Source organism: Stegostoma tigrinum, chromosome 9 (assembly GCF_030684315.1).
Source record: "Stegostoma tigrinum isolate sSteTig4 chromosome 9, sSteTig4.hap1, whole genome shotgun sequence".
In the NCBI taxonomy this organism is placed as follows: Eukaryota; Metazoa; Chordata; class Chondrichthyes; order Orectolobiformes; family Stegostomatidae; genus Stegostoma; species Stegostoma tigrinum.
The window spans coordinates 5319209-5339807 of record NC_081362.1 but is presented as its reverse complement, the minus strand read 5'-3'; the positions used below and the strand labels follow the sequence as shown (position 1 = coordinate 5339807).

Below are 20599 nucleotides of genomic sequence, written 5' to 3'. Positions count from 1 at the left end.
ACCAATATCTGGTATATCCAAATATTGGGCACACAACATCTGAGCTAATTTTAAGTTCTTGGGTTACAGTAGAGTAACATCCTACCTGTAGAGAGTCATGCTTCAAGTCATCCAAGGGAAGATGGAGCATGAGATCCTTATATTGAGATCACATGCTACAATGCAATTATCAGCTCTTAAAAATGTGTTGACCTACAAGTGAGCCAAAACGCAACTGTCATAGCGAGCTGCATTCTTGAACTACTGCGATCTATGTGGCCTAGGCATAACTACAACACTGTTCACAAGGCAGATCCCTTATTCTTTGGAAGGTGAGAAATCAAAGGGAGAGTGGACCAAAATCAGCTGGAATGGAAGATAGGAAGTTGTCAAAAAAATTCAACACAACTCACTAAAGCTATGCAGTGCAGAAAGAAAATTCAGGGTTTCTTTTCAAGGGGAAATTAATTCAAAAGTGGGCAAGTCAGTTTGAAGGTTTTATGGTGAGACCCTGTTGCAAATACAACAACTTTCAATTCTACCGCACCCTTTAAATGTTGTGAAATGTGTCAATATCCTTCAATAGAGCAATTGTCTAACAAAGCTTGACATTGAGCTACAAAAGGAGCTACTGGCACAGATGTCCAAATGTTTGAAAGAGGCAGGTTCTGAGGTTATCTTAAAGGAGGAAAACAAGGAGAGAGGAGGGAGAATTCAAAATTCAGAGTCCGAGCTTCTGGTGTGTGCAACTGTTGAACAGTTAAAATCAGATCGCCTCCAATTTTGGCTTTGTGCACAAGATTAAATTGCGTTTGCAAATACTTCTGGAGCAGCTGGGACTTTGACCCATGCTTTCTAGCTGAGAGGGATGGAGACCACCACAAGAGCCCCTTTTGCACTCTCTCCCACCCCCAATGCTATTGAAATTAGTTGGGATGGAATGGCGTCTCCGTTTTTTAAAATCCATTTTCAGGCAGGATCAGAGGGGCAGGAAAGCTGATGTTTTGGGCCAGGACCCTTCTTCAGAAATGGGGGAGTGGGAAGGGAGCTCTGAAAAAAATAGAGAGAGGAGTTTTTAGGTTTACTTTCTAATCAACCTGCTCAAGATGCACACCTCTGCAGCAGGTAGGAATTGAACTCTGGCCTCCTGGCCCAGAGGTACAGACATTACCACTGCACCACAAGAGACCACAAGGAGTCAAACTTTATTTTTAATCAATAACTCTCCAACAAATTGCCCATGTAGGGGAGCCAGCTGTTAAATATATGAACCAGTGAGTATTAGCTGTGCTTAATAATCTTCAGACCAGGTCTTGACTCATTCTTAAACATCGTCTCCATGGTATAGTGCTCTGGGAGAGGTAAAGTACATAGATGCCAGAATAAACTTCAGTGAATTAAATAAAAACTTGAACAAGCATTGAAAGGGGCCACATATGTAATTGATTTCGTTTTCCCCCAAAATTGTTTGTATTATCCACCAGCTTCCATTATTTGGCAGAGATTTACTGTACTTCCTTGTGGTACATCAGCTAGCTCAGTTTGCTGGATAGCTGGTTTTACACCAACAGTACAGGTCCAATTCCTGCACAGGCTGAGCTTACTATAAAGGACTGTCGTTCTCAACCTCTCCCCTCGCCTGAGACACGGTGACCCTCACAGTAAACCACTATCAGTTGCCTGTCTCTAAAGAGAGAGCAGCCCTTTGGTCTGTCGGGATAATGGTGCCTACTTACTTTATTCGTTCATGATAGATTATCAAGGTTTAGCTGCGCTTTTCTGAAAGTGTTGAGTAATTACTTAAAATGATAAGACCTGTGATAGCATCTCATTTTATTTCATTCTATTTCCCTTTAATTCGTCAATTTATCTTTCCAATTTCAGGCATTTCCTTGTATATCCACTGGCATCTATGGTAAGTGCAACTTTTTTTGATATTTTTATGAAGTATGACATTGCTGACTCCACTTACATTTGTTAAAATTGCCTTGCTTTCTCTTACTTGCCATTACAGTCATTCTGGCCAATCTGTTTGCAGCAATTCTGGTTATTTCCAGCCTAGCTAATCACTTCCCTGTGTTTTAAGCACTAGAGCACAACTTGTGACCCTCAATAAATTTTGGATTTAAATTGGGATTAACCTTGTTTAGGCTTTAGTCTCTAGAACGTTTAAGTGCTCTGATTGGACTTTGGCAATTTTCATGCCAAATGTGTATCCCTAGCATGGTAAGTTTCGCGTGGAAATTAAAGGGCTTCTTTCTGATTGATTCAACATGGATTATTGTTGTGTTAGCCTCAGTCAGCCACAATTCACCTGATCACTCCACATGGACTCAATGGTCTTTCACACAGATTTGCAACAGCGATACAGTTACTAACTTTTGATTTCCTTTGCAAGTGGAAACATGTGTTTGTGATACAGTGAGACTTCAGTGTTTGGTGAAATGCAGAACATTCAGTGTATGAAGTATAAAATAAGTCATTTTTCTTAATGTACATCACTTGTGCTGTCTGTCTAAATATAATGTGACCGTACTCGTTGGAATTTAGAAAATTGAGAGTAACCTTGTGAAATATATGCGGTTCTTTGGGGGGCTTGGCAGGACTCGTGCAGACAGATTGTTTCCCCTTGTGGGAGAGTTCAGGCATCATCTCAGAATAAGGGCTCCCCCATTTAAAACAGAAATGAACAAGAGTTTCTTCTCTCAGAAGGTAGTGAATCTGTGGAATTCTTTACTGCAGAAGGCTGGGTCATTGAGTAGATTCATGTCTGACGTAGACAGGTTTTCAATCAGGAAGGGACTAAGTTACGGGGGAAAAACAGAAAAGTGGAGTTGAGGATTATCAGACCAGCCATGATCTCACTGAATGGTGGAGCAGGCTCGATAGGTTAAGCGGCCTATTTCTGCTCTTATCGTATATCTTAATGTCTTATGATATTATGAAGAAGACATCAGGCATCTTGGAATGAAATACAGCTCTTCCAAATATCTTCTAATTTCTTAGAATAAGGTGTTTTGTGGATTGCACAGGAATTGTAATGATGCTATTTTGTGAAGGAGGTAAGATCGTACCAACATATTTGCACGTAAAGCAAGTGGTGTGGGATGTAATCATCGCTTTGGTTGCAACTGTCTTTTAGTGCTAATGCATTTTTTCAGAAGGTAGGTTTGAGTGATTTGATGGAAGTTTATAAGATCCTGAATAGCCTTCATCTGGCGCATATGGGACAGATGTTTTCTGTGGGTCATTCAAGAGCTAGCAGACACTATTTTATAATGAGATGACAAGGTTTCTTTTCTTCTCTAAGGTGCATGTGGACTCTTTGCTTCAGAAGATGGATGTGAAGTTATTGCATAGTTTTAGGACCGAGGTGAATAGATTCCTGTGAGGCAGGGGATTCAGTAGTCACCAGGGCTTATTAGGAATGTCGATTTCAAAACTCAAACCAATCAGCCATGACCTCAGTGAGTGGCGGAACAGGCCCGATGAGCTGAGTAGTCTGATTCTGCTCCTAATTTGTACGCTTGTCAGCTCTGTGATCTGCTAACCATTGGCCTTCAAATGTCACACTTTGGAATTGACCCCGGGTCCCTAGCTATGTGAGGCAGAAGTGCTAAGCACTGAGCCACTGTGCTGTCCTTTCTAAAGAGGCCATTTGGCCCATCAAGTCTGCACCAACCCTCCAAAAAGCATCCAACATTGGGAATTGGAAAATTCCAAGATAATAAAATGTGAGGCTGGATGAACACAGCAGGCCAAGCAGCATCTCAGGAGCACAAAAGCTGACGTTTCGGGCCTAGACCCTTCATCAGAGAGGGGGATGGGGGGAGGGAGCTGGAATAAATAGGGAGAGAGGGGGAGGCGGACCGAAGATGGAGAGTAAAGAAGATAGGTGGAGAGAGTATAGGTGGGGAGGTAGGGAGGGGATAGGTCAGTCCAGGGAAGACGGACAGGTCAAGGAGGTGGGATGAGGTTAGTAGGTAGCTGGGGGTGCGGCTTGGTGTGGGAGGAAGGAATGGGTGAGAGGAAGAACCGGTTAGGGAGGCAGAGACAGGTTGGACTGGTTTTGGGATGCAGTGGGTGGGGGGGAAGAGCTGGGCTGGTTGTGTGGTGCAGTGGGGGGAGGGGACGAACTACGCTGGTTTAGGGATGCAGTAGGGGAAGGGGAGATTTTGAAACTGGTGAAGTCCACATTGATACCATATGGCTGCAGGGTTCCCAGGCGAAATATGAGTTGCTGTTCCTGCAACCTTCGGGTGGCATCATTGTGGCAGTGCAGGAGGCCCATGATGGACATGTCATCTAGAGAATGGGAGGGGGAGTGGAAATGGTTTGCGACTGGGAGGTGCAGTTGTTTGTTGCGAACCGAGCGGAGGTGTTCTGCAAAGCGGTCTCCAAGCCTCCGCTTGGTTTCCCCAATGTAGAGGAAGCCACACCGGGTACAATGGATGCAGTATACCACATTGGCAGATGTGCAGGTGAACCTCTGCTTAATGTGGAATGTCATCTTGGGGCCTGCGATAGGGGTGAGGGAGGAGGTGTGGGGGCAAGTGTAGCATTTCTTGCGGTTGCAGGGGAAGGTGCCGGGTGTGGTGGGGTTGGAGGGCAGTGTGGAGCGAACATGGGAGTCACGGAGAGAGTGGTCTCTCCGGAAAGCAGACAGGGGAGGGGATGGAAAAATATCTTGGGGGGTGGGGTCGGATTGTAAATGGCGGAAGTGTCGGAGGATGATGCGTTGTATCCGGAGGTTGGTGGGGTGGTGTGTGAGAACGAGGGGGATCCTCTTAGGGCGTTGTGGCGGGGGCTGGGTGTGAGGGATGTGTTGCGGGAAATACGGGAGACGCGGTCAAGGGCGTTCTCGATCACTGTGGGGGGAAAGCTGCGGTCCTTAAAGAACTTGGACATCTGGGATGTGCGGGAGTGGAATGTCTTATCGTGGGAGCAGATGCGGCGGAGGAGGAGGAATTGGGAATAGGGGATGGAATTTTTGCAGGAGGGTGGGTGGGAGGAGGTGTATTCTAGGTAGCTGTGGGAGTTGGTGGGCTTGAAATGGACATCAGTTACAAGCCGGTTGCCTGAGATGGAGACTGAGAGGTCCAGGAAGGTGAGGGATGTGCTGGAGATGGCCCAGGTGAACTGAAGGTTGAGGTGGAAGGTGTTGGTGAAGTGGATGAACTGTTCGAGCTCCTCTGGGGAGCAAGAGGCGGCGCCGATACAGTCATCAATGTACCGGAGGAAGAGGTGGGGTTTGGGGCCTGTGTAGGTGCGGAAGAGGGACTGTTCCACATAACCTACAAAGAGGCAGGCATAGCTGGGGCCCATGCGGGTGCCCATGGCCACCCCCTTAGTCTGTAGGAAGTGGGAGGAGTCAAAAGAGAAGTTGTTGAGTGTGAGGACGAGTTCAGCTAGGCGGATGAGAGTGTCGGTGGAGGGGGACTGGTCGGGCCTGCGGGACAGGAAGAAGCGGAGGGCCCTGAGGCCATCTCCATGCGGAATGCAGGGCTAAACCAGCCTAGTTCGTCCCCTCCCCCCACTGCACCACACAACCAGCCCAGCTCTTCCCCCCCACCCACTGCATCCCAAAACCAGTCCAACCTGTCCCTGCCTCCCTAACCGGTTCTTCCTCTCACCCATCCCTTCCTCCCACACCAAGCCGCAACCCCAGCTACCTACTAACCTCATCCCACCTCCTTGACCTGTCCGTCTTCCCTGGACTGACCTATCCCCTCCCTACCTCCCCACCTATACTCTCTCCACCTATCTTCTTTACTCTCCATCTTCGGTCCGCCTCCCCCTCTCTCCCTATTTATTCCAGTTCCCTCTCCCCATCCCCCTCTCTGATGAAGGGTCTAGGCCGGAAACGTCAGCTTTTGTGCTCCTGAGATGCTGCTTGGCCTGCTGTGTTCATCCAGCCTCACATTTTATTATCTTGGTAGATCATGTGTTTATTATTTTGCAGTTGGTTCACGTGTTTGTTAATCACTGAAGCATTGCTGTACAAGGTTGCAGGTGCCCTTTAAGAGCAGATCATAAATTTATCACACAAAAGAAGGAAAAGAAAACCAAAGAAAGCTATATATAGTGGACAGAAAGATCCTAACTCAAACATCTAAAAAACCAGACGTACTGAGATAACGCAGTGTGAAGCTGAAGGAACACAGCAGGCCAGGCAGCCTCAGAGGAGCAGGAAAGCTGACGTTTCGGATCGGGACCCTTCCACTACCCAAAATGTCAGTTTTCCTGCATCTCTGATGCTGCCTGGCCTGCTGTGTTCCTCCAGCTCCACACCGTGTTATCTCTGAGTCCAGCATCGGCAGTTCTTACTATCTCTGAGTGAGTCCTACTGAGTTTCCAACATGTTTTTGTTGAAGTAGCCATTAAGACAACTAACGAAAAGCTTGGCCTAGGCAAATAGAGTCATAGAAATGTAACAGCATGGTAACAGACCCTTCAGTCCAACTCATCTATGCTGACCAGATATCCTAAATTAAACTAATCCCATCTCTCAACATTTGGCTCATGCTCTTCTAAAACTTTTCATTGCATATACCCATTCAGAGACTGGATAAACCACTTAGCTGTTCCCCTGCTTTGAGGAGCTCCAGGTCTAATGAGCATCTGAAAAGAGGAAAGAGAGATTGAGAAGTTGAGGAAGGGAATTCCAGGCCTTAGGGCCTGGCTGTTATAGGCACAACCTTCCAAGTTTGAATAGTTAAAATGGCACATGCCCAAGGGGCCATATGTGGATGAGTGCAGAGATTGTGGAGGGTGATAGGGTTTAATCCTTCATAGAATGAGCACAGTTAAAACACATTAGCTTGGAATCTGAAGGTAGTTTTTGATCTAAGACTTTAATACCTGTTCAGGTGGGGGAATAAAATCTTTATTTCCAATATTTTTAAAATGTGGAATTGTCCCAAAGATCTTTGCTTCCACACTCTTGAGGTTGAATATGTTTATAAGTTTACTGTCTGTTTTAATGCCGTCATATCTAATATTGAGATTCCATCTGTTTTGTGTTGTTGATTGCGCAGTGGAATTTTGATAACAGATGAATAAAAACAGGAAGACAAGGAATATATGAAATTAGCATTCCAATTGCTTGTTGCTAGGTGTTCATTCTGTATGGCTCATGCGTGAAAAATGCATTTTGTTTGATTCGGATTTAGTTTTTTTGGATATTCATGGAGAAGACAGAAAGGCCATCCTTTCTCCTGGCAACTTTTCATGTACTGGATGTTTTAGAGTCATGTTGCAAGCCGCCAACCTAGTATCTGCTGGTCATAAGATAAAGGGTTCACCTAGAATTGGCACATGTAGAACTTTGGAACTCTCACAGTCAGAAAAAGAGCCAGGCGACATATTTTCACCAAACAGCATTAGGTCTGATGCAATAAATTATTACAAAAGTGCACAGTTTAATGAGTCCAGTGAAATTTAGACGGTGCTCCTAGAGAGTAAAGGGACGGGCCACCTTTGCAGTTTGACAAGTTTTAGGAAAATGGCTGGTTGGAAAATGTGGTTGCTGTCGTCTTCCTAAAAATCCTTGATTTATAAAATTAATCGCTATGTGTCGGCAATGAGTAAAATTATTTTCTGTTGGGCCACCCTTCGTTGCTCCTTGAGTAGGTTGTGGAGCTGCTGCTTGGATCGCCTGAAGCTCAAAATGTAGAGATACTCTCACAACACTGTTAGATAACAATTTCTAGCATCTTAGGAACAAAAACCAAGTTGCTGGAAAAGCTCAGCAGGTCTGGCAGCATCTGTGGAGGAGAAAACAGAGTTAACGTTTTGGGTCTGGTGACCCTTCCTCAGAACTGTTCTAAGGAAGGGTCACTGGACTCAAAATGTTAACTCTGTTTTCTCCTCCGCAGCTGCTACCAGACCTGCTGAGCTTTTCCAGCAACTTTGATTTTGTTCCTGAATTACAGCATCCACAGTCCTTTTGGTTTTTATCAAGCATCTTAGCCCAGCCATGAGAAGGATTCGAATAGTGGGAATCTTGCTGCAATTGTACAGTGCCTTGTTGAGACCACACCTGGAGTATTATTTGCAGCTTTATTCTCCTTATCTGAGGGAGGATGTTCTGTTTATGAAGCGGGTACAATGATAGTTTACCAGCATGGTTCCTAGAAAGATGGGTCTGACATATGAAGAGGGACTGGAGCAGTTATGACTGTATTCACTGGGATTTTGATGAATGAAGAGGGATCGCCTAGAAACCTGCAAAGGTCTAACAAAACTAGACAGGGTAGACACAGGAAGGTTGTTCCCAATGCGGGGACTCCAGAACTAGGGATCACGTTCTAAGGATACAGGGTTGGCCATTTTGGACTGAGATGATGAGAAATTTCTTCATCCAGAGAGTGGGGAGCCTGTGGAATTTGTTGCCACAGAAAGCGGTTGAAGCCAAAACATCGAATGTTTTCAAGAAGCATAAAACAAAGAACTGCAGATGTTGGAAACCAGAAACAAAATCAGAAACTGATGGAGAAATGCAACAGTATCTGTGGGGAGAAAGCAGAATCAATGTTTTGGGTCCAGTGACCCTTCATTAGTGGATAGCTAGGAAAAAGGTGATCTTTATGCTGAAGACAGGGTTTGGGCAGTGCAGGGTGTGTGGGTAAAGGAGTGAACGAGAGGTGGAGAAAGAGCCTAGAGGGAGAGAAAGACAATAAGACTGAAAAAGGAATGGATAATGGTAAGCCTGCGAAAAAGAAGAGCTGCTGAAGAGAACCAAAAGCAGATGAAAATGAATTGGCTGTGCCGAAAGCAGCCCATCTCATAACACAGATAATGGGAACTGCAGATGCTGGAGAATCTGAGGTAACAAAATGTGGAGCTGGATGAACACAGCAGGCCAAGCAGCATCTTAGGTACTCAGGATTAATAAGTGTTGGATTCTCATGCCCCAATGAGGGTCGGCACTGGAAAATGGGATTGGAATAGATTGCTGCTCATTTTTGACTGGTGCAGACCAGCTGGAGCAAAGTGCCCTCCTCTGTGCTAGGGTTAGGGTTCTTAGGAAGGGTCACTGAACCCGAAATGCTTCTTCCTTCACAGATACTTGCAGACCTGCTGAGCTTTTCCAGCGACTTTGCTTTTGTGCCCTTCTCTATGCTGTCAGTTCCTCTGACTGCAATACAAAGCCTGCTCAGAGCCCCCATCTTCCACCTAATTAGCAGTCAGCTTGTCTGATTGCTGAAACAAGCACAGAGAATGTTGGAGAAACGCAGCAGGTCTGGCAGCATCTGTGGAGAGAGAAACAAGAGCTAATGTTTCGAGTCCAGCACTCCAGTTCTGAAGTTACGGTCTCTGTGCATTAACTCTGTTTCTGTTCTGAATCTGCTGCATTTCTGCAGCATTTACTGTTTCATTTCCAGTCTCCAGCGTCTGTGGTATTTTGCCTTTAATTTTCTGATGGCTTCTAGGCTCGGTGGTCATTTTCGCCGCACCCATTATCAAAGCCCTATGGATTTTTAAAAAATTCTTTTATAAATGTGAGCTGTGGCATCTGAGAACAGGATTGAAAACGACAGCAAAAAGAACTGAGAGATGTTTGAAGGACAGATGTGAATCGAGGCTGTGTAGTGCTTTACATTTGAAGTTTTACAAATTGCATTAGCTGGCCTTTCTACAATAATTTCAGCATTAACATGATGCTTTGATCCAATCATTTCAAATTCATGCGGCATAATGAGTGAAGCCTTCGAAACATTTGTCCTCCTTGAAACTGTTCTGTTGGAAACTTGAAATTAATCTCATAGGCAGCGTCCTGAGTGCAGAGTCATTGGACGATGCGGAGATCTGACATGGGCTTCTGAGCTCTAATTGCTGCAAACTTTTAAGATCAGTTAAATTGTTGTTCCCACCTGTGAGCATGCAATGGTGTTATTAGAGAAAACGTGAAGGAAGTTTAGTGTTCCATTGCCTGCCTTAGCTGGGCTGTCTCTTTCAGAAGTACTGGTTATTAATAGGCCACTCAAAGATGGCATAATTTAGAAATTGTGAATTCTCATGCACAGTATGCGAAACAGAGATCTTATTTCTGGATCTGAGAGAAGGGAATCACAATATTTGCCCAGCCATAGAATCATTTTAATTTGGTCTTTTGAGCCCAAACAGACCCTCTGAAGAATTTCCCGCACAGACCCACCCCCACTATCCCTGTAACCCTGCATTTCCCATGGCTAATGCACCCAGCTTGCACATCGCTGGACAATACGGGACAATTTTCTCACGGCCAATCGACCCTAACCTGCACATCTTTGGATGGTGGGAGGGAACTGGAGCACCTGGAGGAAACCCACTCAGCCAGGTTATAAGCGATACTGAGAAACTCTGAATGCTCTTTGATGTTAAGGACTGCCTCGATCAGTATGTCTTCAACAAAAAACCTTCTCTTCACTCAGTTTAGGTGTCTTTTTTAAATACATCACATTGAGGATTTAAGCCAGCTCGTGATTCAAAGTGGTTTCCAATCTTGAAGAGCAATGGAGCAGATATTTGACATGTTCTTATGGGGTGGGGATGGAGCAGGGCCACAGTTCAGCCCTGGGCTCTGCTGTGTGCTCTCTACAACGTCCAAACAAACACTCAAAGCAGATCAGAGATAATAAAGTGTGGAGCTGGATGAACACAGCAGGCCAAGCAGCATCTCAGGAGCACAAAAGCTGACGTTTCGGGCCTAGACCCTTCATCAGAGAGGGGGATGGGGAGAGGGAACTGGAATAAATAGGGAGAGAGGGGGAGGCGGACCGAAGATGGAGAGAAAAGAAGATAGGTGGAGAGGAGAGTAAGAGATTACAAGAGAGTTGCAGCGGGAGAGAGATTCCCTGAGATTGGTCCGGAGGGAGGAGGGTAACTTCTTCAGGTTAGGCATCCCTGGAAGAGGCTTCGCAGTGAGGTTAAAATTGTATCAGAGATCTCCTGGACGGCTGCACTTGTTTAAAGGACCAGGGACAGAAAACACTGGAATCACTGTTCAGGTCAGGCTAATAGTAATCCTGAACTCCACTTTCCTGCCTTTCCCCCATAACCCTTGATTCCCTTCCTGAGTAAAAATCTGTCTGTCTCAGCCTTTAATATACATATTGACCCAGCCTTGACAGCCCTCTGCGGTAGGGAACTTCACAGATTTACTGCCCTCTGAATGAAAAAATTCCTCCTCATGGCTGTCTTCAATGGAATCGCCCTTTACTCTGTGACTCTACTGTCTGGTCCCAGACTCTCCCACATGGGAATGCAATCCTTCAAAATCAACATTGTCAGGCTTCCTTAGCATCTCATATGTTTCAATAAGGTCACCTCTCATTTGTCTATATTCCAGTAAGACTGGTCCAATCAGTTCAGCCTCTGTTCATAACAAAATTCCACCCTACCTGAGATCAACTGAGTGAATCTTCTCTGGACTCCTCCAATGGTGGTAAAGCTTTCCTTCGATAGGGGAAGATTTCCCTGATCTTGTCCAGCCTGCTGAGCATTCCTGCCGCTGCTGTCTTTACAATGAATGGTATAACACAGAATGTAGCCATTCAACCCATCTTTGAAAGAGCTGTTCAAGAGATTCTGTCCTCGCAACTCTGTCAGGTGTGTAAAAAGTAAATGTCCAATATCCTTTTGAATGTTTACTATGGGATCTGCTTTGCACATCCTTCCAGGTAGCGCAGACTTCTAGACTACCACAGATTGCTGCAGGGAGACATTTGGAACTCTTCTAGAAGGAGCTGTGATTCAAAGGAGAAACTGATGGAGCTATTCAAAATCATGGACAAGTTAGATTGGGAGAAATTGCTACTATTGCTGGTAGGACCGAGAGTGAGGGGAACACAGATTTCAGGGAATTGGCAAACAAAGCATTGGAGAGATGAGCAAACAATATTTTCACACAGCAAGTGGTTAGGATTTGGAAAGGGCTACCTGAGAATGTGCAGGAGACAGCATCAGTTGTAGCATTCAGGATGGAGTTGAATTACCATCTGAAAAGGACACATTTGCAAGACTTTGGTGGGGGGGGGGGGTGCTTTGGAAGGGCCAGGCAGGGGTGTGGTAGTAGATGACCTGCTTCTTTCGAGAGACAGCACAGCCAAGACAGGCTGAATGGCCTTGTTCTGTGCTGTAATCATTCCATTTTAATCTGCTTAATGTAGTTGCGTAGTTAGCAATCATTCTTACGATGCATTCATAATACAGCACTGTAGAATTCATTCTGCGGACTTTTCAAACTCTGTCATGGGCTGTGACCGTCACTGACTGGGCTAACACTTGTTGTTGACCCTAATTGCCTCACGAAGGCGGGGATGAGCTGTCTTCTTGAACTGCAGCAGTCCCTGATGTATAAGAACACCCACAGTGTTGTCAGGGTGGGTGTTCCAGAATTTTGACTCACAACAGTGAAGGGACAGTAACGCAGGTGTGGGTGAGGGCGGGTATGCCATGCTGGGGATCTGGCCAGCGGTGGTGTTCCCTAGTACCTGCCACCTACGTCCCTTCAGGTGACAGAAACAGAGATTTAGAACATTCTGATGAAAGCTATTTCGAGTTGCTGCGACGCATTTTGTAGATAGTACCAGATGAATACCATAACAGCAGACCATTTGTCATTTGCTGCACCTTTAATTTATATTTCTGTCACTTTTGCTGTTTTAATCCTCCTGTTATTCTTCATCTGCTTTTTGGTCCCCATGAACTGCACAAATAGAAAGTTCAGGGCAGTTGTGCGAACACTAAATGAATATCATAATGTGATCTCACGAAAGTCACAGGCAACACTCAAAATTCAGTCATGACTTCTAGCAGACCAGTAATATATTCAATTTGTAACTTTGCGCCATTATTAAGCCAGGTAGCTGTTGGTTTTGAAGTACCTGAGCCAGAGATATTGAATACAAAAGCGCCAAAGAAACTGTACCGCACAGATGGTAATAGCTGGCTTAGACTGTGTTATTAGACTGTGGCAGATAGGGTTCAGCTGAAGTTTGAAACTGCTCGAGTGAAGGTTAGGAAGTTGCTTGAACCCAGAGATTAAATTACCACAGAATAGAAACCAGCTGTGACTCTTTTAGGATAGAAATTTGAATCAAACTCAAAGTTCAAGGTGCAATAAAGTTATTGAGAGTTACAGAAATGTGTCACAAATCAAAAGTGGACAAACTATAATGTCGGCAAGATGATTTCCCTGGGTACTGTGCTTGATTAGGGGTGTAACTTGGCCTATTGACTAAAATTCTGTTTTCTAAGAGTGAGAAGTAAGGCCATAATAGGAACAGGAGAGTGCCAATCAGCCCTTCCATCCTGCTGCACCATTTTATAGAATCATGGTTGATCTGACATTTCTCATGTCCACTTTCCTGCCTTTTCCCCATTACCTTAGATTCTTGATCAATCGGGGAATCTATCTACCTCAGCCTTAAATATATACAAGTGCTCTGCTTCCTCAGCTGGCTGTGACAAAGAGTTCTAAAGACTCTCAGTCCACTGAGAGAAGAAACTCCTCCACAACTCAATCTTAAATTACATTCAGAGACTATACCTTCTGGTCCCAGACTCTCCCATGAGGGGAAATATCTCCTCAACATTTACCATGTCCAGCCCCTTAAGGATCCTATATGTCACAATGAGATCACCTCTCATTCTTCTAAGCACCAGGGAATAGAGCCCCAACCTGTTTAACCCTAACTCCTGAGACAATCCCTCGATACCAGGGCCCATCTGAGTGAACATTCTCTGTACTGCCTTCAATGAAATGATATCTTTCCTGAAATAAGGGGATCAAAACTGGTGACAGTACTCCAGATGTGGTCTCATCAGGACCTTGTACAGTTACAGTAAGACTCCCCTAGTCTTAAACACTAACTCCCTGGAAATGAGAACCAATATTCCATTAACCTTCCTGATTCCCTGCTGCCCCCGCAACCAGCTTTATGTCTTTTATGTACAAGTTCTCCCCACGACCCTTTGTGTTGCAGCTTTCTGCAGTCTTTCTCCATTTAAATAATACTGTTCTTTGTTCAACTTGCCAAAATGAACAACTTCACGTCTTTCCACATTACTACTCCATGTGCCAATGTTTTGCGCACACACTTAGCCGACCAATTTCTCTCTGTAAACTGTTTGCTTATGAGACCTTTTTAGAAAGTCTCAGCCAGTGTGGATAGAGGGGAAGCAGTGGATGTGCTGTATTTGGACTTCTGGCATGCATTCAAAAAGGTACCTCACAAAAGATTAACTCAAAAGATAAGAGCCCTTAGTGTTGGACGTAGAATATTGGCATGGATAGAGAATTGGCTCATGGGCAGATAACAGTGACTAGGGATAAGTTCATCCTTTTAAATCTTCCTTGAGACCTTATCATGTATGACATTCCAGGCTCCCTGTCTCCACACAGCCACAGGATTTACATCTACAGACAAGCTTTGGCTTTGTTAAAATAATGCTCTTTGTAGCTAAAGTTTGATATGTCCATAAGTGACCCAAAGTTACAATCATTGACCATGACACAAAAAGGGCGATAACTGGATGAGTAGGTTCCAAGGTAATACCTAACACCTTCTTACCACTTTAGCACTTAAGACATGGGTAAAGAAGGCCCACTGAGGACTCCCTGAACTCACCAGCAATTAAGGCCATTACGTGGTGAATTACTTGCCTTAACTCACCAGCGTCCAATCACTTGACTTCCTGGTGGGTGAGAGACAAGTAATGAGGAAACCAGGATGACCTGTCTGCTGGGCTGAGGGGGCCCCTATTTGCCTCAACCTGGATTCCAAGGTGGAGGGGGTGTTACAAGGCCATGGGAGGGGGGTGTTCTTTCTTTTGAAGGAGCCCCATCCCTGCCTTCCAATCCAACCCCGCCCCCAACTCCTCTCCTTGACTGCCATCCCATGTTGCCTGGGAGAAAGCTGACCGCTTTCTCGCTGTAGGACCCTCTGCAGCCTGGGTCTCCTGTGATGGCATGTGGGGGCGGAATGTTCCAGATCCACCAGGGAACCTTCAAGCCTGCTGGGCTCATTAGCTTTACACCTGGAAAATTTCTGAAGGAGACCGTTTTTTTTTGCTTTGTTGTGTCAGTCACAAAGAATTCAGTGTTCTGTGGATTTCTGTCCTTTAATGCAAGGTAGAACCTCATTGGAGAGCTTTCCCAAAGACATCAGGCCAAAGCAAAATCAATGACCCAGTGTACTAATGCTAGGTTATTCATCTAGAGATCCAGGTAACATTTTGTGGACTTGCGTTCAAATCCTGGCGTGGGATTATGGAAATCTGGAATTAAGAGTCAAAGAATATCTGTAACCATTTTCAGGGAAACCCATCTGTCTCACTAACATCCTTTAGGGAAGGAAATTGCCATCCTTACCTGGTCTGGCCTACATGTGACACCAGACCCACAGCAATGTGGTGGGCTCCTACCTGCTCTCTGGGCAGGTAGGGATGGGCAATAAATGCTGACCTGGCTAAAATAACGAAAAGTCCTACAGTCCAAAGATATGAGTTTAGGTGGATTGCCCATGTTAAATTGCACATAGTGCCCCGGGATATGCAGGCTGGGTGGACCAGCCATGGGGAATGCAGGGTTACGGGGATAAGGTAAAAAGTTGGGTCTGGGTGAGATGCACTTCAGACAGTCAGTGTGGACTTGATTGGTCAAATGGCCTGCTTTCACATTGTAGGGGTTCTACGATTCAATGAAAGTCACAGATATTAAAAGATGAGCAATTGTACTTTTTCAGTCTACCATGCGAGGTGATGTATTAGTGGTATTATCACGTGACTATTAATCCAGAGATGCAGGTAATGTTCTGGGTGTCTCAAGTTCAAATGCCACCACGGCACATGGTGGGATTTAAATTTAACTAAAATCTGGCGTTAAGAGTCTAATAATGACCATGAATCCATTGTCAATTGTTGGAAAACCCCATCTGGTTTCTTCATACCCTTTCACAAAGGAAACTGCCATCCTTGCCTGGTCTGGCCTACATGTGAATCCAGCAATGTGGTTGACTCTCAACTGCCCTGTGGGCAATTATGGATGGAGAATAAATGCTGCCCCAGCCAGCGATGTATACGATCAATGGATCAATAAAAAAAGACAGCTTGGAGTGAATACAATCCAAGTGTAGATCCTTAAATGCAAGGTAGAACCTCATTGGAGAGCTTTCCCAAGGACATCAGGCCAAAGCAGAGGTAGAGAAACAGAGAGAACAGCTAGTTGCAGTACAGTGCCATTGATACTTCTCGATCAGGGTGGCCCAATACAACAAAATGAGTTGCTCAGAGAGCCAACGATGACCATGAATCCATTGCCGATTGTCGGAAGAACCCATCTGGTTCACCAGTGTCCCTTTGGGAACGAGACTGCCATCCTTACCTGGCATAGTCTACATATGACTCCAGGCTTGCAGTAATATAGTTGATTCTTAACTGCTGTCAGGGCAAACAGGGACGGGCAGTAAACACTGGCCTGGCCAGTGATGCCCTCTTTCCATGAAGGAACGGAGAAAGGTAATATGGGATCCGACATAAATTTGGAGTTGACGCTTGAGTTGAGATCTGAAATGGCAGCTCCCAATGGGAGGCGAAATATTTGCCTGCTAAAGAGATGGGTGGGAAAACCGAGCCCCCATTGACTTTAATTGGGCGAACTGCAGGAATCACTTTTGCACCAAAGTCATTTCCCCTCAGCTTTCCTCACCTTTAGTCATTCCCTTGACTGTAGTAGTGAATTATCCCGGGCCAGCATGTTTAATTAAAGTTGAGTGGTGATAGATGTGAAGCTCAAGATCGCCCCAGCCACTGGCTTAAAAGCTCACCACCCTTTCCACCACATTTCTCTCCCTCCGAAGTGCAGAGTGGAGGTGTCAGGATGGAGCGGGCACAGCGACTGTAACACAGATCACTCCCTGCCAGAGGGCTCATGCCCTGAGAAACGCTGCCCTGTGCAAGCGCTGAAGCAGTCCTCTTCACCAGATGGGAGTTTCTCTTAAAAAGAAGAATAACTGCAGTCACAAGTTTCTGCAGATCTCAGCTGAATATTGTTAATTTCCAAGCTGGAATGTGTGAAATTGGCCAGCTCTGATGCACAGGCACTTACACAGCAGGGTGCAACATATTGCTTGCTTTTGCTAATGAGGAAAAAATGAATATGCCACCAGGTTAAGTTATCCATAAATTGCATCTCAGCTCAATAAAGCATTAATAAAATGGTCAATAAACAACAGCGTGTTATAATTTATTATCAGAATAGATCGTCAAGAATAGAAGTGGGGGAAATAAAAGTTAATGAGAACGAAAATAACGGGTTGATAATTTCTGTTCAGTTTCATCTATTACTGAACAGGTTTAATGATGAAGTAAGTTTTTAGAATGTTTTTCAAAAATTACCGGCATTGTTTAAACATTTAGATGAAGACTTGGAATCTGAAAGGTCCCTGGCATGGAGTATGATTCATGGGTTAGTGTTAAGGAAACAGTAAAGCCAGAGTGGTAGATGCAGTGGGCAGTACCTTGCTGGAGTCTGTATGATGAGAGCTTTGATAGAATCAGACGGGCAGCCTGGTGATGCCTATCTCAATGTCAGAAGCAACTCTCTCCAAGTTTTGGGCTTTGCGACAGTGGCGATTTGAGCAGTCGTGGGGGGAAGATATTACCGTTTGGCAGTGATTAAAGTTTGTTTAAGACCGTAAGAAGCGCATTACCCCTTGAGCCTGCTTCGCCGTTCAATAGGATCATGGCTGATCCAACATTGCACACATTCACATTCCTGATCTTTTCCCGCAACGTTTGACTTCCCTACTAATCAAGAATCTATTTCTCTTAGCCTTAAAAATACACAAGGACTGTGCCCCCCATTGCTGTCTGTGGCAAGATGTTTCAAAGGCACTCAACCCTCTGAGAGAGAAGATTCCTCCTCATCTCAGTTTTAAATCAGCATCTCTTTATTCTGAGACTATGCCCTCTGTTCGTGGACTTTCCCACAAGGGGGGAAACATCTTCTCGGCATTTTCCCTCTCAAGACCCTTATGAATCCAATTTGTTTCAGTGACATCATCTCTCATTCCTCTAAAAACTCCAGGGAGTAGAGTTCCAACCTGTTTGGTTTTTGCTCATAGCCTATCTCCATCCATACAGGGGCCTTGTTAACAGACCAACTCAACTCATTAGTATTCAGCCTCCCATTCTACAAAACAAGCTCAATAAAGGTAGCAGAGAGAGAATCTGCAGGATTCAGCTCACTGCTTACTCCAAAGGTCCACCATGCTGGATAGCGGGCACTGACATCTCAGGGCACACTCCATGAGCATTAACCACAAGTACCCCACTTCTGAGGACATCGACACCCGACAATTGCCATGTGACTGCCACCAAGTCCCCTCCTGGATGATCTCCAATCCACTGACAGAAGGCTTCAGTACTTCAACGCAGCAACTCAGGAACTCTCATTGTAATGCTGTAACAACGACAGGATACACCCATTGTAAGGGCTGAGGAGCCAAATAACAGCCAGGACACAACCCCACTTGGTTTAGTTTTTACTTATTGTGGACTGTTTTCCTCATGCAATGAATGAAAGGCGGCTATTAAGGGGGATGAAAGCGGTTGGCGCATTTGGGAAGCTATCCTGAGCGAGTGAGTGGGCAGCGCAGAGGGCACGCAGAGTTAGGGGCGTCGCAGTTTGGGGTGGCACACAGCGAATGAGGGACAATGTTGCAGCTAATAATGAGAGTGACGGAGCATGAGCCTTGGTGGGAGGTGAGTGCAGAAGCAGAGAGAGAGTGAGGGTGAGCTTTCAGAGACAAGATGAGCGGAGCAGGTCATTGACCTTCTTCCTACAGGGCATTCCTCCAGAAAGTGGGACTGCCCTGACCCAGGGGCAGGCTCAGACCAAGTTGGGCATGTTCTGGTGTCATGGCCCCCACTGCTGGAAAGGTGGGCAAGAGGGAATCCCATTCCAGCAGTTCAGTGGCACTAAGGAAGGCAGCAATTTCCTCTGAAAACAAAGTGTGGAGCTGGATGAACACAGCAGGCCAAGCAGCATCTTAGGAGCAAGATGCTGCTTGGCCTGCTGTATTCATCCAGCCCCACACTTTGTTATCTCGGATTCTCCCGCATCTGCAGTTCCCATTATCTCTGACAACAATTTCCTCTGTCAGCTATTTCTCAGGCAAATTGTCAGGAAACATGCAGGGCAGCTCTCAGCTGATGGCGCTTCCCAGGTACACAGCAGGGTCTTTCAGGGATGGTGTCAGTATCAGAGATGTCAATGAATGCTGGGATATCTGGCGGGTGACGAGTTGTTGAGGGAATGGTGCATGGACATGTGAGATACTCGAGGCATAGATCATCAGTGTGGCAGTTTCGATGAGAGAGAACTCATGAGGTCTCATGCTGACCGAACTTCTAAAAATGCAATGCGGCTCAGACTCGGCCAAACAAAAGTAACATTCAGTTCAATATTTTGATTGATCGGCGGAGGTTACAGATTCTGGAATGTCCAGTGACACAAAACTGAGAGTAAAAAGGGAGTGACAATTCTAATTCCATCTAGATAGCACAGTGTGGAGCTGGAGGAACACAGCAGGCAGCATCAGAGGAGAAATTTCTGTGAAAGGGTCCCGACTTGAAATGTCATCTTCCCTGCTCCTCTGATGCTGCTTGGCCTGCTGCGTTCATCCAGCTGCACACTGTGTGTTATCTCTGGCTCCAGCATCTGCAGTTCTTGCTGTCTCTAACTCTGTCTAGTTGTTTTGCGCTGTCTTTCTTGTGAGGTGTATTGCTGCGTACCCCCTCAGGGTCCAGAGTTGTGCCTGATGCTTCAATTCTAGTCACTCAGAAACTCATTCACTGAGGCTGTTTCAGTGCTATTTTAATGCAAATCATTTTTCCTCATCCTGCATTCATTCAATATTTTCTTTTGAAATGGGTAATCTGGCATGTAATGGCTACAGGCAAGACCACTTTTTGTTTGTTCTGCATCGCAAAGTGATTCTAATTAGCTGCTGCCACACCCAGGCAAAGAGATGTTAGATTAGGAGAGTGCAAATTACTGAGCAAATGAATAATATTTTTTCCTCCCTCTCTGTGTCAAAATAGTTTGGGAGCAGGCTACATGGTTTGTCACTAATTGTAAACATGTCATTTATCATCCAGAGCTTTGTCAATGCAGGAAACAAGATGCTTTTCCTGTTTTCTTTTGGTCTTTCTCTTCAGCTGTTGTGCACCCATTAGAAATATTGTACGTGTGCTGGATGCCAAATGGACAGACCCTCACCTTAGATCCGCAGGACAGAGATTTTCCAGTTTGTACTTATAACAAAATCAAAAACTATTTTCTTATCAGCACATGGTTACATGATGCCAATCTTACTATTCACTGCAGTCTGAACAATCCATACGCCTAATGGCAAATCATGTCATGAACACAAACTGCCATTGAAACAGTGATCGTTCTGTCCAAAATCAAGGTGGTTTTGAGAGGCTTAACAGGAAATGTGCGTAGGAAATAATTCCCTATTGACTGTTCTCCAAGCAAAATCCTGCAAATGCTGCCATATGAAAATAGAGTAAAACTTCCGCTCTAAATATTACTAATTAACTCAGAATCAGAGAATCCCTACCGTGT

At 45.2% G+C, this 20599-nt stretch overlaps 1 protein-coding gene across 1 annotated transcript in view; it reads left to right on the top strand.

Annotated features, from left to right (window-relative positions):
- Positions 1-20599, top strand: part of LOC125454646 (ADP-ribose glycohydrolase MACROD1-like) — an 880504-nt gene that overhangs the window by 626170 nt on the left and 233735 nt on the right. Inside the window, exon 8 of the mRNA XM_048535629.2 lies at positions 1864-1894. Coding sequence (XP_048391586.1) covers positions 1864-1894 — 31 coding nt within the window. The remainder of the gene's footprint in view (positions 1-1863; positions 1895-20599) is intronic.